Raw genomic sequence first — 17,090 nt, forward strand, 5'->3', positions numbered from 1 at the left:
AATTCACTTATTGATGAACAGTAAATGAACATAATACTGTGGATGGGTGCATATAAATGGAATGCATGATGATCCAATAAATTATTTGTATGCTATGAAATTTTTTAATAACAATTTACTTGGGTTACAGTTTTCCTTATTATAAAATAAAGCACATCCAACAAATACTTTTGAAAATGTAATAAAAAAAACCATTCCATGATGACCCTCTGACATTAAATTTTGACACCCGAGTGCACATTGAGCATCAAGAGAGTAAAGCCATAGTGGTTACCTTTAAAAATTTCTCCAAATGCAAACTACAGTATATAGCTAGTCTTTGACTACTAAAATTTATACTTATTTCCCAAAAATCATTTCTAGTTTCTGAATATGAATGACCAATAAAAACCGATATACTTCTCAATATAAATCCCCTTAACCTTCCCCATGAAGACATTCATTGCCATATTGATCAATCCGCTCCTGTATGTTAAAGTGGGAAGATCCAATAAGGGTCCAATTTCTTAAGAAAAGATGATTCTTTTTGTGCATGGCAATCAGGTCTAATAGACTGTAATTTGCAGTGGGAATCGCTAAAAATTTCTCATGTTGGCTTAACAACTACAATTGAAATTAACAGTCTAATGAGAAATAATGCCAATTTTTACATTTAAAAGTTATAAAGGCTTATGTTTAACTGGGTAAATTATTTATAGTATAAGTTGAAAAAAATTGCAGAAGATTCCATATATTCACCAAGCAGTAGACAATGTACAGATTGATTATTAAATGCATTGTTGGAATGGAGGCTTACAATTTTGAATTTACACCAGGACAAAAATTGTAACAGCTGATTTCATGAAGTTGGCTTTCACATTAACCCTTTCACTGCGGCCCACTCTCTGGAAACCTACACCTACATGTGGCCAAAAGGGAAGGCATTGTCTCCATAACCTTTAATATTCCCAAAATAATTAGATTCACTCTTTATTTAATGGAAATTTTTATTATTTTATTTTTACAAACATTTTAGTAAAATGTCATGTGGTAGTGCACCACTGAGGATAAAAATGTACATTCATGGCAGCCTACTGTACTTGGTACGTTCACTGCAGTGAAAGGGTTAAGTAGTACTAATGACCTCTAATGATTTGATCACAGGAAATAACACAAAACAAAAATTTAAGTAAGCATTCGTGCATTTAAAATCAATTGGGTTTATAAATTGGATTCTTAACATGTCCTGAATAGGGATAAGGGCCTAGCTATATTGAAACATAGGATTCCATTCCTTCTCTGAATTTGGCAACGCTGGGTCTGGATGGGTGGGCTCCACACATTTAATGTGGTCGGTGAATCTTTTTTTATTTCTTTAATTTTGATAAAATATTGTCATCTATTCTCTGATAACCATTGCTCTTTGGCAAAGTGAAAAATAGAACTTACAAATAATCTGTTATATAAAATAAATATAAAAATATCCCACTATCATTAATAAAAGGTAATTTTATATTTATATTAAAGAGCCATTTCCAAATTAAAACAAATATCAAATTCAAAATAAAAAAAGAATTCTGGCATGGGAGAGCTCATTCAGCAACCAATTTGAGTACAAACAATAGTTATATTCAAGAATCATTGCCATTACTCTCCATCAACTCTTTTTGGAGGATTCTCAAAATGGGATAGACAAGCCAATAATGGCTCTTCTGTGGCACACATTAATAATTTTATGCCACAAAATTAGTTTATTTAAATTCATAAAAGAATAAATGGTGTATGATATTACCTATTTATATTGATATTGGATTCCAATTAATCTTGGTTCTTTTACATTAAATTATTCAATAGAATTTCACAACCTACTGTGTGGAGCTGTCAGTATATTATGTCCGACCCAGAGATATGTCAGAATGACATAGCATAGGGAGGAAGTTACTACAAATTTGATTACAGAGGGGGAGTAAAAGGCAATTTGCATAAGCATAACATTGAATATACCCGTCTGTAAGTTGTCTGCCACAAAATTTTACACAATGAATATTCATCTTTGCTTCATCAAAGCAAACAGCAATAATAGCAGTAGTTGTTTGTTGAGGAGACTGGCATTTATGTCATTAGGGATAGATTCTGGGAATTGGAGGAGGATGGAGGGAACCCTGCCGAGGGCATTAGCCTGATAAGCACCAAGGGGTCCACACAGTTTAATGTCCCATTTGATGGATGGCATGCTCAGCTTTAAGTGCTCACCACATGGCAACCCTAGCATGAATCAGGATACCATTGTACACTGCCAACTCCAGGATTCGAACCTGGACCCTCAGGGTGTGAATTCAGTAAAATTGCCACCATGCCACCCCAATACTCAATAATGAAAGAATTAGTATGAAGTTTATCAATTACTGGAAGACAAAAATAATTATTTTGAAGAAAATAATCATAGAAAATTAATATGACTTAGTATAAAAAGTGTTTTTTACTACAGAAGATGACCATTCAGGAATATTGAATGAGCTAGTACATCTATATCATAACCCTGGAAATATAACAAAGAAACAAAACACTTTAGTCTGAAGAATTGCCTAAAGGTCTGCTATGAACATAATAACTAACGTGGATGGAGAACCCAGTAATGCAGAGACAAACATAATAAATCACATATTATACATCACTAGTAGAGGATTATCTAGTACCACAATTAATTTTGTCATCTGAGATAAAAGCATGGCACAATTAAATCACAATGAGGCAAGCAACAAGGCAAGGTCTAGAACCAACATTTTAATATTGAAACACTTACACAAACCCTTTCATACACAAATGATATGAAAAACCATAGGAGAGGCCAGACACTAACACCTACTTAAATCCAGAAAATAGAAATTAAGAATAGTGAATGTGGTACACCATCAAATTAATTTCTCATTTTCTAACAGCATGCTATTGACAATTTTCCTTAAGAAAGTGTCCAGCATGTTTAGATTAATAGTTACAACTGAGGTATTTAATGAAACCCTTTATTTTTTATTAGGTACTGCCCTGAAAGTTCTCATTACATACAGCAAAACCTTGAATTTATGTTTTCCAGAAGGAACCAGAGAAAAAATGTGACACTGAGGTTAAGGGGCAAATATTTTGGGAATTTTTATGTTTTAGAGATGAAATGTCTAACAGTATTATAATGAAATAAATAATATCAGCAAATATTTGTTGCACAATCAAATCATAATGCAAATGATAAATATTAAGTAGAGCTTCTCATTTGGAAAGGTGTCCATTTAAATAAAGATGCACATCTTATAATGTAAGCTGTATGCTTCTGGCAGAACTTCCAGCTTCTGCATTTTTGGCATTTATATATTATTTCAACATTTAACAAAATTAAAATAAACTAACATCCCACATAGAAAAACCAAAAAATGTTTTGCAGTATCATTTGCGAAGTTAGCTAGTCTGATGATCATTCACACTAAAACTACTAGGTTCCTTGAAAAACTAATTTTGATAAGTCAATATGTTTAATATCAACATAGAAACCTAGTTGTAAGAAAAAACTGGGAAAAAATACTCAAAAAATTAACTTAATTTCTCCATAAGATAGTGATATTTCATGTGAACTCCCGCTTTCATAAATGTAAATTTGCAGTTTATTTTGATCTACATGGAGAGCCGTCTGGGCCAGAAAAGTATAAGTAAATTCAGGAAACATAAATTCAAAGTATTACTGCTGTATTAACATAATTCATATTAAAATAAAATAGGGGATGGTATCTGAATGAACTTTGTGGAAATTGATCATGCTCACCAAGGAAACACCTTTGAAATATTACACCAATTTAAATATGCTATCACCTATTACAAAAATGACAGCATCATCTAGTATCTGCAACTAGCTAAAAGGTCAGAGTGGTTATAAAAATACTGGGATATTACAGAGTTGCTTCATTTGTAAACCAAAATCTGATGATATAAAATAAAATCCAAGAAATAAATATTTGATAATTAAAAGCCAAAAGTTGGAAGAGATTGAATCAAAAAATGGACTGCACACTATGATACATAAGGTATTAGCAGGCAAGACTTCTCCTTTTAAATTAACATGCCACAAAAACAAATGTCATGTTTTTCATGCAAAATTTTTGCTCAATCATAATGTGCTCAAATAGATAAGAAAAATGTGATTCTTGAAATGGCAGGTATAATTAAATAACAGTTAAATTAACAACAATTCATAACAACATCAATAGGAATAAAATAAACTGAAGGTAAAGTTGTTCTTCCATTTGATCATCTTTTCAAGACATTCATGAATTTTACCAAAAGGGCGCACACAACCAATGAACACAATAGAGCCCAAACTAAATGCTTTACTTTTCTTTTGACTAGTCAATGTTTAATTGGGGTATACTCGTTTCTAAGCAGCAATTTTAGCACAAAAGCGACAATCTTCTCATAGGTGGCAAACATTAGAGCAGCAGTCAACACTGTCTGAAGAATTTTAGCTTCCATTCCTTTATATAGTCCTTTTACGCCTTGTCTCCTGAAAATTTTAATGTAATAACTTTTTAGTAGATTTCACTTATGTAATATCATTAACACCAAAAGTATTTCTATGTTACCAGTATTTACAAATTATATGAATAGGCCTTGACACAAAAAATAAACTTTTGTGCCTCAAAGATCACTTTTTAGCACCTTCAGCTTCAACCATGTGTCCTTCAGGTATCTTGCCATAAATTAACTTTACAGGTGACCCAATGAATTTGAAAGGGATATTTCATGAATTGAATAATACAAATATATTTATTTTCAAATTTTTTACTGACTCATTGCCTCTCCTTTTTTTGAGTTAGCAAGAACTAGTATTGATACAGCTTCAAGCAAACAAAATCTAAAATTTCAGTTTCTTTTCCTAACCATGGTTGCTAATTTTGTATGGTCAATTAACTAAAAAAGGATGAACTAATTAATAATTATTGCTGAATAAATACAGTAAAATACAAGTTAATGATAAAAATTATACCCTGATCATATCTTCAATTATACTAAAAGGGTAATATGTTTGCTTGAAATACAGCAGATTTGAATATAGCCACCAAACATCAAATGACTTGGCATATTTCCTCCGTACATAGTTTAGGCATAAGCTAAGCATTGAGTACAGAGCCACATTTTTGACTATTTATTATTTCCTTCTCATAAAAACACCATCACTAGCAAATCTTTCAAGAAGAGGTTTTCAATAGGAAACAACTGACTGCCGGAATTAATTCAAAGTATTTTGTCTAGTCCTTTTCAAAAGTATTCTCTAAATCAATAACTTACCGCAAAATGTAAATCATCATATCAAACATTCCTGCATCCCTCTTCAAGCCTCCAAGGTTATGCCCATGCTGTAAAGTCAATTTTCAGTCAAACATATATCACTTTTAAAATTTAATTTTTATATTAAACATTGTATTCAGTGAATAGGAAACATTATTATGTAGGTAAAATCAACAAAAATAGTGAAATGATTAATAACAAGGTGTCTTCTCCTTTCTTTATTTTCAAGGAAAATATTAGAGGGGGAACAAAGCTAAAATTAAAAATTATATTCTTAATTAAAATTATTATAGCTGTTCCTTTGCAAATTTATATTTCTGAAGGTATTATTAATTATAATGGATGTAAACACTATTATATGCTTTCCGTTTTACTTACAGGGAGAAACTCAAAGCATGTTCATTTCAAATAGTGATACAGGATTGAGTCTTTTTCATTATAAAATAGATGCAGATTTTTATGATATGCTAAGAAATTTCTAGACACTCAAAGGGGTGTTATAATTTTTTTAATAATAACACACAAAACAAAATCTCGTTAAAACACTAAGCTATGCACTACACGCTGTGACATGCAACTTCTAATGAATACATAATACTTCTAGCTAATGCAACAACTAATATTGATTTTTATTAATTTACGATAAGATTAAAAACATGACCAAGCCATTTCACTTAGAAATATTTTGCAAAATAAGTAAAAAAATTATGACATACCATTCTTTAACTCACATACATATTAATTACACGTGAACAATGGTTAATATCTGAGATGCCTTTGAATAGAGTACGCTGAATGATTTTTGGAATAATATTAGAATTAGAGGCAAACTCAGCTTTAGTTTTAATGGACTGCTATGCAAAAAATTCATGAATTTGGCAACAGTGAATAATTTAATATTATTGCATGATATGTCCACTAATAACTCAAAAAAGCATTTGGATATCAATATCCAATTGATGATTTTGCAAATATATTTTTCTAACACATGCATTTCATTTCAATAATAGAATTTGAACAATCACAGAGGTAGTTTTAACATTTATCACATAAGTCATGGTACAATAAGGGAATTCCATAAGCAAAAATGTTATACGCCTGGTGAAGGCTGTAAACATGCCCTAAGTACTTAATTCAAGTGGTTTTGACAAAATGTTTGGGAACAGAAGGCTACCTCCATTAAAATGTCAAATTAAAACTTGACTATTTATGAATAATTCAAGTTAAAAATTGTAGATAAAAATGTAAATTTAACCCATTGTATGATTGAAAATAAGTAATGATCCTTTTCCCTCCTCAAACACTTTTAACTCAAAATAGAAAAGTTCTATACACAATTCCCTAAATTTGAACGACAAAATTCCTTTTTGGACGTCATTAATATGCTAGGACAAACCAAACAATCTGCTCCATCCGTGGGTGAGAGACCATAGTGGAAATAAAAATAATATTAAGTACACAAATTAAATCAATCCATAACCACTATACAATCTGTTGGAAAAAACCATCGTAATCAACCCGAGGGTTAGTTTGATGGATGAGGTTAGTGCTCTCAGACATCACCTAGAATCGAACTCCAGGCCTCTAGTCAGTAGTACAGCACTCCACCCACTGGAATACCATGCTACCTACATCTAAATGACATCTCCCAGTATTTACATTAGCATTTTTGAGCTATGTTTATAAATGCTTGTTAGTGCCAATATACTTACTGTAGCACAATTCTTGAGGACAAACTAGTCATTGTTATTTATTTCTTGTATTGCATCACAGACCTATTAAGCTCAATGATCAATATAATGATGAAAATAAATACCTCTGCGACAAGCCCTACACTGTGATGAGTGTCATTTTCAGCATCCAAATTGCCATACTTCATCGATCCTCCCGTGCATGCAAATCTTATTAGTTACTGATACCATTCACTAACTTGATGCATAACATATAAGACCCTCAATCGAATGCGCACACATTAACGTCTTCAATTGAGTATGATTTTGGATATTTTAATGGAAAATATATTGCACCAAGACCTTTAGTCTAGATCTATTGAGAAATTTATATTGAAGTAAAAGCTTGGAACTTACCCGCAAACGAGTCTGTATGAGTTGAATGGGATAGGTGATCAGAGTGGCGACTGCTTTTGCAATGGCACCTAATAAAAAGGCAACAAAAGCAGATGGCCGCGCCACACTACCAGAGGTTCCAGGAGATGGAACCAGTACATGTCTCTTTAACGCTTCATATACCGCAAACTGAATTGCTGGGTTGGAAACTAAGACTAAGGAAGGCACTGTGCCAGCCCACAAAGCAGCAATACCACCTCTGGCATACACTTTCTTCAGGCCATCTGAAAATATTGAATGGAAACAAGGAGTAAAAACATATCCCACTCAAGGGAAAAATAAAAAATAGCTACTGCAGTTAAGCTCAATTTTTTCAATTAAAAAAATAACATACAATAAAATTAAGTTTGTGAATTAAGAAAGTCACTCAAAGCATAAAACATATTACTCCGTAAATAGTGCCAAAGTTTATATTTAAATGCAGACATTTTCCTTGGACCTTTGACTTTTTCAGGTTTTTAAAATTATAATAGGCCCATATGCTGAGGTCCATCGGCATGAATTGTAGTTCTTACAATAGTTACATTGAGATCATTCGAGCATCTTGTGTGGTAACAATGATAACTGTCATTTGTTGAATAACTAGAGAAATTGTGCTTAACATGTACAGCAGTATACCACATGCATAAATTTGATAGGGGTAAGATACTAGGTATTTTTTAAGAGAAGGGGGCATGGAGGAAGAGAGACGCATCACAAATAAAATATAAAAATACTCTTTTTCTTCAAACATTACATTAGCATTGGACGAGGAGCCCCAGAAAAGAATAATATGAGAATTTGTGGGTCCTTTTAAGTCCTTAAAAAAATCCAAGAGCACTCATACTATTAACAACGGTTGGTTTTAAGTAAATCTCATCTCTCATAAGACTGCTATTAATGCTTCATCTATAGCTGTTAGGTGGTTTCATTTTCATAGTCGATTAAAGTCACAAACTTATTTTTTCTTTAGAAAAATGGAAAAAAATTTCTTTTTGTGCAGTGATGAAACACTAAAAGGCCATTGGATGTGAAAAACAGTCAAACAGAAAAGAAAAAAAGGAACAGTTGAAACAGTGGGTTTCCTAAGGTGATCTGGCTAGAAAGAAGGCAAAGGCATGGCTACCACTTTTTGGGATGCACATGGAATCACCTACATTGATTTCTTACAAAAAGGATTAGCAATAAATGGAGAGTGTTACGCATTATTATTGCACCAGATGATGTGTGCACACCTGCAAAGGTTCCACAGCAAAAATTATGGAATTAAAGGATTCTGCATTCTCGGGTTTCACCGCGTCGTTGTTTAATGCTGACAACAGTTTCGCCAAAGTTGCATTCGGCATCTTCAGGTCAAAGATGAGGGACTCTGATTTTGGCCACCCTTATATAGGTGGTCCCATCTAGTGGCTACTCGCTGATTGGTCCATTTCCAGAGAACTCTCTTCCACGCGTTGTGGAGATGGTAGCCTTCACCTCTGTTGATTTTCTATGGGTTTTTGGCGATCTCAATTGCTTCTCTAATGAGTCATGGGTAATATCTATTCTCCTTTGCTATGACACTTGCTTCTTGGAATAAGATGTCGTGACCGGGTTCACTCCATTTGTGTTCGGAGATGGCCGACACGTGAAACTGCTTATTCGTTGTTGCCCGGAGGTGTTCCTTCATCCGAACTTTCATTGATCGGCATGTTTCCCCGAAGTAGGCTCTCACACATGAACAAGGTACTTGGTAGACCCCTTTGTATAGGTCTTTCAGAATTTCGGGCATTCGAAATTTTGGAATTTTTACCATTATTTGACATATTTTCTTGATATTCATAAGAGAATGGACAGACCATTACACCTCACAGAAATTAGGCATTATGAGTTGATTTCATTGATTATATGACTAGCTGGAAAGGATTGAATCTTGAACATTACTATGCACGTACTAATAAATAAGCAGAGGTAAATGAAGAAAATAAACAATACCCATTAAACCATGGAAGTGTTCTCGATTTACTGGCACTCTTTCTTCATTGTTGGACTGGATTCCTTGCATTTTTAGCCTGGTATTCACAACCCAAAGAGGAGTGGTTGTCAGAACATTGATTACACCTAGAAAGAAAAAAAACAACTACAGGACTGTATGACAGGGATTACCTTCAAACAACCCATCATGAGACAATAACCTTTGTCCAGATGCATGTGTACAAGAAATAACCCAAGGAGAAGTATTTCATTTATTGAAAATTTCAATGAAATTAAAAATATTTCTAGGTCTCCTAAATCTTCTACATCCAAGTTTATTAAAATATGCCAAGAATACAGGAATGCCCAAATTAAGGAAAGTAACAGCAAAAATTAACACAAATATATTAAGCAGTGAAAATTGTGAATTTTGATTTTGACTTTTTTAAATGCTTTGAAAATTGATAATTGGTTTTGCTTTTGTTCAGCAAATTATTTTTTTAAGTTTTCACAGTGGTCATAACGTAAAACTATTCATTTACCCAAGACACTAAGAATTTAGGCTCTTCAGGCCATTTGTAGAGAAATTCAGAAGGTAAAGCTGGGCAAATTAAAAGGGTAAAATTATTTACAATTTGAATGTTGAAATTTGTCTGCACTCTAATTTCACAAGAGTCCCAGTTTTCTAATGAATATTTCAGAGAGTTTAAATTCCTGCACTAAACTTAAATTTTCAAAGAGCCATATGACTTCTATATTATGTTTCAAGGTCAGGGCATTTAGTCATGGGGTGTGAACACTTATGAAAAAAGAAACGATACTATTACAATTTTCTAAGTTCTCAACACCATGGTGGATTAACAGATAAATTACATCCCATTATTATCTGGAGACATTCATATTACTTATAGACGAAAGGAATTACTTCTTCCCCAAAAATATTTCAAAAGCTTCCTAATGTTATAACCAGTGTCAATGATTGATTTACCATCAGCTGAACTAGATACATTTTATTATATCTGGTTTAATTAGTCTCAACGTGCATTTAAGATGAACATTTTCAGAATTTTAAGTGGTATTTATTTGGGGAGGTGACTAACAGCTGATATCATTTGTGCTGTCAGGGATGGATGGGATTGGATGAAGGGAGGAGAGAAACCCGGGGTCAACTTTAGCCTACTCTCAACAAAAGACGCCAAAGGGTCCACAGCTTAACGTCTCATTCAACAGACAGCGTACTCACTCAAAGAGCTCTCCACAAAGCACCTCAAGTAGGAATCAGAACACCACTGAAAAGATATCTTCCATCTCAGGGATTTGAACCTGGGCCCTCTAGGTGAAAAGCCAGTACATTAGCCACCCCACCATCCTGATCCCTTCAGAATTTTAAGGAAATATTATTTTTTTATCGACTAAAATAATGACTCTTCACAACATTATTTTTTTATGAAAATGGGACAAGGTAGTCTAGTGAATATAGAGCATGGCAATGACTGGAGGACCCAGGTTCAATTCCAGGTGATGCCTCAGAGCATCCTCAACTTTTGCCAAAACAAGTGATCTTTCAGGCACCGTAACTTCCTGAGGGGAATCTACGGGTCACACAGAGACAGGAAGAAAGGCACTGTTTAGGACATAGTAATAAGTTTTCAATGTCCTCAAGCATAAAACCATCCTAAGGGTTGATTTCTATGGTTCTTTTAATACAAAAAACAAATCCATTGTAATATGTACCTCACACAAATAAAAGCACAAGAAGAGCAAAATGACCCTTATGCCATCCATAGATGTTCAAAGCCTGGTTTCAAATATGTTTGGCTAAAACTGGGTTGGAAATAATATGTTTTTGAGACGAAATGGAAGGGATAGAGTCATTCTTATCCAGTATTTACAATTTAAGCAAAGTCTGTTAATTCCATTTGGGTGGCTCAAAATTTAAAAACGTACAAATTTAAGCTGGCAGATTTGCACCTCATGTAGATTAATCTGAATGACTACCCAAGAGTTTTAACATCCTAGCTCCTTGGTATCATTAATACAAATTTCACAACAGGATTTATAAAATGTTGATTTGTCAGCAGATTAGTGGCATACAATATACCTGCAACACTGGCAAGGAGAAGATCTTTCTCAGCAGAGGCACCCCTTGGGCCTGCACTAATGGAATGCCTTAGGCCATGGAATGCATAAAAATACACAAAATTTGATGCACACAAGCTATGGAGCACTGGAACTAGACCCCGGTAGAGAGTAGAACTAAAAAGTAAAATTGAAGAACATTTTGAGACAGAGTAATTACATGCCAATTTCACTTATGCCCAAACAAATAATTAGATTTTATTTTTGAGGATTGTCAATATTACATAATACGACCTTACATTCCCTGCACCTTCAGGAAGTGGCCATTTTGAGTAAACAACTATAGTTGATGGCTTGTGCCATTTAATATGCAAAAGGAAAGTTGACATACAAATACACAATTATTTCACTATTATATAGCACTATCAATGGTATATAATAAAAGGTAAATTATGCATTACATAATTTGCATGTTTTATGTGATTTTGTTGAGGTTGATTATGGATATATAGGCATTTGGTGGTGTAGAAAACATAAATTACAGTATTAATATAACAAATATTAGGCATATATCCAAAACCATTTGGGGTGATCAATCAGAAAATCAAACAACCACATATTTTCATTTCATGTAATCTGCTTAGATGGTATTTTATGAAACTTCATATGGTAGGGCATATCATTCTCACAATGAAGAATAGACTATGTTTTGGTGTATAATACCATACTCATAAGTGGTATAATTGACATATGAAAACATGCATATTTTCTTTAACCATAAGACAACAATGGTAAATGACTAAAACTAATCATTTTAATGACTTTAAAACTGGATATAGTCTGGTTACCATGGGGTAATGGGATTATTTTGAAAGGAGATGCTGTAAAAAATATCTGCTTTATGTCAACATAAGTTATCAGTCGTGGGACTCTAAACCTGACAAACTTTTTAAGTTGAATTGTTTTATAGAGCCAAAAAAGAAATAAGTAGGTGGTTTTTGGTGTCATTTTGTAGAATTCAATCACAATTAAACAAAATTTAGTTGTTCCTAATAAAATATTTAATAGAGGACCCAGTTTTTGATGTTCTATATCATCATCAAATGAAATATGGAGAATTACTAATACTATGCAATATTCACAAATGGGGAGCACAGTAGAAAGGAAGAGGATGTGGAGGACACATTAGGGGATACAAGCCAAGGTCCTTGGCATGCGTAAGCACTAATGCTAGCTATTTCTTTCCTTAGCAAATAGAAAGTTAAACAGAGCTATTAGAGCTAGAGGGACTCAAATATGAGAGCAAACGTAGTGTTTGTGCAAACCTACACGAATAAAAAAAGAAAATCAAGGGGCAATGGGCCAGTTCAAAAACTAAGTGTGACTTCTGACAGAACCAAGGATGTCAAAATAGATTTTAATTTTTTCCAGGAGTTAATACAACATGGGAAGGTAGTTTCGAGGATATTCCTACTGAAGGTTGCCATGATTTTCTCACAAAACCTCTATCCGGTTCCAAAAAAAATTAAATTTCCCCCAAAATAAGGCTTGCAAAAATAAGAAATATTGTTTTCGGCAGCCTCACGCCCAAACTGGAAATTTGTTTCCATTTAATCATTTAAAGTTAATTTTTATTAGAGATGGAAGGGCAAAACTGAATACAGGTGGTTCTACCTGTAAATCTTGTCATTTTGACTTTAATCTAATTGGCAGTCAACAACAATACGTCGGTGCAGTGAATATTTGGGGGAATGCTGGATTGGGTGAATATTCACAAGCATATCACACTGCTGTAACTACACCATTAATAAAAAATAAACACGTTCGCACGGGAATAATATTTCCTATTTATTTCTGTTGCACCATCTCCTAAAATATTTTAAGGATTACAAATATTTCGGAGGCATTCCATGCGAGTTATTAATGCAAGAAATGGAGAAATCAGGCTGGGTAGATCATTACTTAACATGTATGTAAGGAAGAGACCGATTTAGTTACGCACAGGTACTAAAGTTGGTATTAATGGACATATCTGCATGAAAAGTGAGAAAGGCGGGAGCAGTAGGAGGGCATTTCAAATTATTATTGTACATATAAAATAAATGAGGTCTTCGTAAGCAGACTGGTTTGGGTTAGAGCTTTTCATGACAGTGTATAATTAAGCATGACAGCCATATTTTCATAAAAGTCTGGGGTTCAAAAAGGACTCACAATCCTTCCTCTCGGACGAGATCCTTCACAACTGCTAATGTATTCTTCGCTTCTCTGTGGTCTTCCACTAGAATCAGAAATTAAAAACCCGTGAATGTGATTTTCGCGTTAATATAAGGTAAACATAATGGAAATGTGTAATTCTGAGAACATTCTTACATTGCAATCGTGATCTAACCGTATCTAGCGGGAAAAAAGTTGTCATTCCCACGACGCTGCCCTGGAAAAAAATGCAACATTGAATTCAACATTTAGATTCAAAGTAAACAAATAGCTTAACGAGGGGAAGCCTTATCCTTACCGCGGCGCCTGCAGCGGCATGAGCCAGCGTTTCATAGGAGAAAAGTTTTTTGTCCGTTTTCATTTTTCAATAGTGATTTTCCACGACCAAGAGAGTAATTTGCTTAAACTGCACCTGAGCTCTCATACCAGAACAACAGGAATAGCAAGAAAACGCAAAAAAGTCTGATTGAAAAAATATTATCACTCAGTGGCAATTGCTGATTACCCTATTTTAATCTAGCAGCCATCGGCCACGACGAGCGTGATGGTGCATCAAATTTGTTCGTATCCGAAGTTGAATGAAGGAAGCGGCTTTCGATCTTCATTTTCTATTGAGCAACCACCTTTAGCAATGTAAAAGTTAAACTCAAATAAATCTTTGACCTGGTAAACTTGAAAGTTAATACAGAGGCAGTGGGGTCATTTTATGTATTTTTTGGAAGTTACAAATGCTGTGTATCGAGTTAATTCCGTGAAATGGAACTTTAGATATTTCATTAAAACTTTCAATATTGGCTCCCACTTTCAAGATCGCCCAAAAACTTCCCGCCAAATTAAAATACCTCAAGCATTCCTAACCATAAATATTTCATTAACAAAAACCTTATACTCTAAATTAATTTGAATCACAGTTCTTCATCATGTAAATAATTATTATCTTACTTTAATAAACATAATAGAATACTTATATGTTAAAATAACGCCATAATACTACTTGTGGTATGGCAGAACTATACTAGGCACAATACATACCACTCACAGTAATGGTTTAATTTCACAAACTATTACGATAGATGCCATGCTATTTCATTTCATGATCAGTCTATTAAACGATTGCCAATTTGGAGGCAGCAATAGCCCAACTACATAATTGGAAGAACTCTTCCCCTCATATTAAAAGAAAATGGGTTTTGTTGGAGTTTGTGGCCACTTTGATTGGATATTGTTCATCATACTGATTAATGACTAAGAGCAGATACTGATGGCGAATTAATAGGTGTGAATTGCAGAACATGACCAATTGAATAGTGCCTCATTTGATGCTTAATACCATTTACTGGTTTATTAGACATAATCAAATTTATAATTTCAGGCATCAAAATTAAAGACCAAAAATTACCCTTGCTTGAAAAAAGCAGGGAATGCACGGCTGCAGAAGTAATTAAAAAGAAAGTTGTATACCTGCAGATACGAACAGGAAGTTGAGTGAGAACATAGGTGGGAGCATAGAAACAGCAAAAACTTTTCCTGGTCTAGGACCAAAAAAGAAACAATTTTTGAACTTTGTAATTGCAAGATCAAAGTATTGCTTTAAAACTATTACATATTGCATGTTGTGGTATTTTAACTTGAGATTGGTCATCAGTCTTTCAAAAAAATCAATAATTCAATTGGTAAGCATCAAATACTACATATATTTATGTATAGCCCCCCCCCCCACGATTCCTCTCAGAAAAAATTATTTTTTCGATGCATGTATTAAAATAACTGGAGTATAGTCCAATCCTAGCTTTTCTTTTCTGGGGCACCATAGAATTTCGCCATGGTCCACACTTTTCATTTTTATATGTCAAAGCTAAATATCTCAGCTGAAAAAAAGAGTTCTATCTTAACTTAATGAAACTCTTTTTCAGCTGAGATATTTGTTTTGTAGTACCTACTAGCTTCAATATTGAGTGTATTTATAATTCAAATTTTAATCTCCATTATCATACAGCATTATATTCTGGGGTGGCTCAAGCCATAGCCAAAATATTTTTAAAGTGCAGAAACAGGCTATAAGAGCAATCTTAAACATACCTTTCAGACACTTCTGCTGGCCTCATTTTCATGAACTGCAAATTATGGCACTGTATACTTTTTAAGTATACAATCTACTCTTATTTGTTGACAATAACATGCATGCATACGAACAAAAAAACCTAAATATCCATCATCATGATACATGTGCAAAATTTGACATGCACATCGTCCGACTTAAGTGATTACAGATCATACCACCAAGGAGACAAAGTTTGTAACATTCTTCATCCAGATTTGAAAGTATCTTCTTCAAATAATGTCAAGTGTAATCTTAATTTATACGTGCATAATAAAACTTTGTACTCTGTGGATGAATTTTCAGCATTATGTAAAAAAAGTCTAAAATGTAAAATTATCAATGTAATGTACATAACCTTTTTTCCTTGTGATGTATTCTCAAAAAATTGATTTACATTTTTTGTTTTGTGACAAAACTAAGTTGAATCAGCTTATAGTGAATAAAGCAATAACTAAATAAATGCTAACTTCCAAGTACATAGCATTACTTCTGTTTTCCACAGCTAACATCATCTTAATGCCATTAGAATTGAAGCGATACAAATACATGGAGCCAAGATTTCAATCCCTCCCTAGTTTGACCCCTTTTGAGTTGTTTCCCAGAATTTTGGTTTTAAAAATTCCAACAATACATGAGTGCATATGTAAATTTAAAATCAAAAAAATCCCAATAAGACAGCAGTTACTACTATTTCAACTTATGTTAACTAATATTTTGGAAAAAAATTTAATGAAAAAATCATTGCATTCACTGAGAAAAATGTTAATTGCTCACAGAAGTCTAATGAAATTATGATGGAATTATTATCCTCTATATTTCAGAATAGGACATATTGGATGTCTTGAACATTTGTCTTCAGAATAATGCAGAACCTTAGGAAGTTAATGCAGAGATTTTTTTTTTAATTTACCAGTACTTATTTTGAAAGTCACACTAACCGGACAATGAATTTTAAGGTTAATTTGGTTTTGTTAGGCCTATGCATTTCCTAATTCTTTGAGTTTAAGTCCTTTTCTCAAAATAAGGCAAGTGGGCATCATTATTTTCAGTTCATCTTAGACTAATATATTTCCAGGTTGAAGGCCTTTTTTGTCCAAGAAAAACCTTGCACCAGTTCCTGTATTTTTTTTAGATTTAAGTGGAATGATGTAGAAGGTTCTATTCTCTACTACAGCAACAAAGGAGTAACAACTTATGATATTAAGACCAACAGCACAACTTGAAGGAATTTTTAAAATGATAAATGAATAAGGAATGCTTCAAACAGGTTTTCTCATGAAAACATGGACCTACTATTTTAGTAGTAAATTCAATATTGACTCTGTAAATGG

The 17,090-nt window shown here is 33.4% G+C and overlaps 1 protein-coding gene across 1 annotated transcript; it reads right to left on the minus strand.

Annotated features, from left to right (window-relative positions):
* Positions 1-109: 109 nt before the first annotated feature.
* Positions 110-14,216, minus strand: PMP34 (Peroxisomal Membrane Protein 34). The gene is made up of 8 exons (XM_071594148.1): positions 13,957-14,216; positions 13,815-13,875; positions 13,656-13,722; positions 11,467-11,621; positions 9,387-9,512; positions 7,395-7,657; positions 5,308-5,375; positions 110-4,522 (listed from the first exon to the last, which is right to left on the minus strand). The coding sequence occupies exons 1-8, from the start codon at positions 14,017-14,019 to the stop codon at positions 4,369-4,371; spliced, it is 957 nt and encodes a 318-aa protein (XP_071450249.1). The 5' UTR covers positions 14,020-14,216; the 3' UTR covers positions 110-4,368.
* Positions 14,217-17,090: the final 2,874 nt, after the last annotated feature.

Source organism: Hetaerina americana, unplaced genomic scaffold, assembly GCF_022747635.1.
Source record: "Hetaerina americana unplaced genomic scaffold, ioHetAmer1.1.p SCAF_1, whole genome shotgun sequence".
NCBI lineage: Eukaryota > Metazoa > Arthropoda > Insecta > Odonata > Calopterygidae > Hetaerina > Hetaerina americana.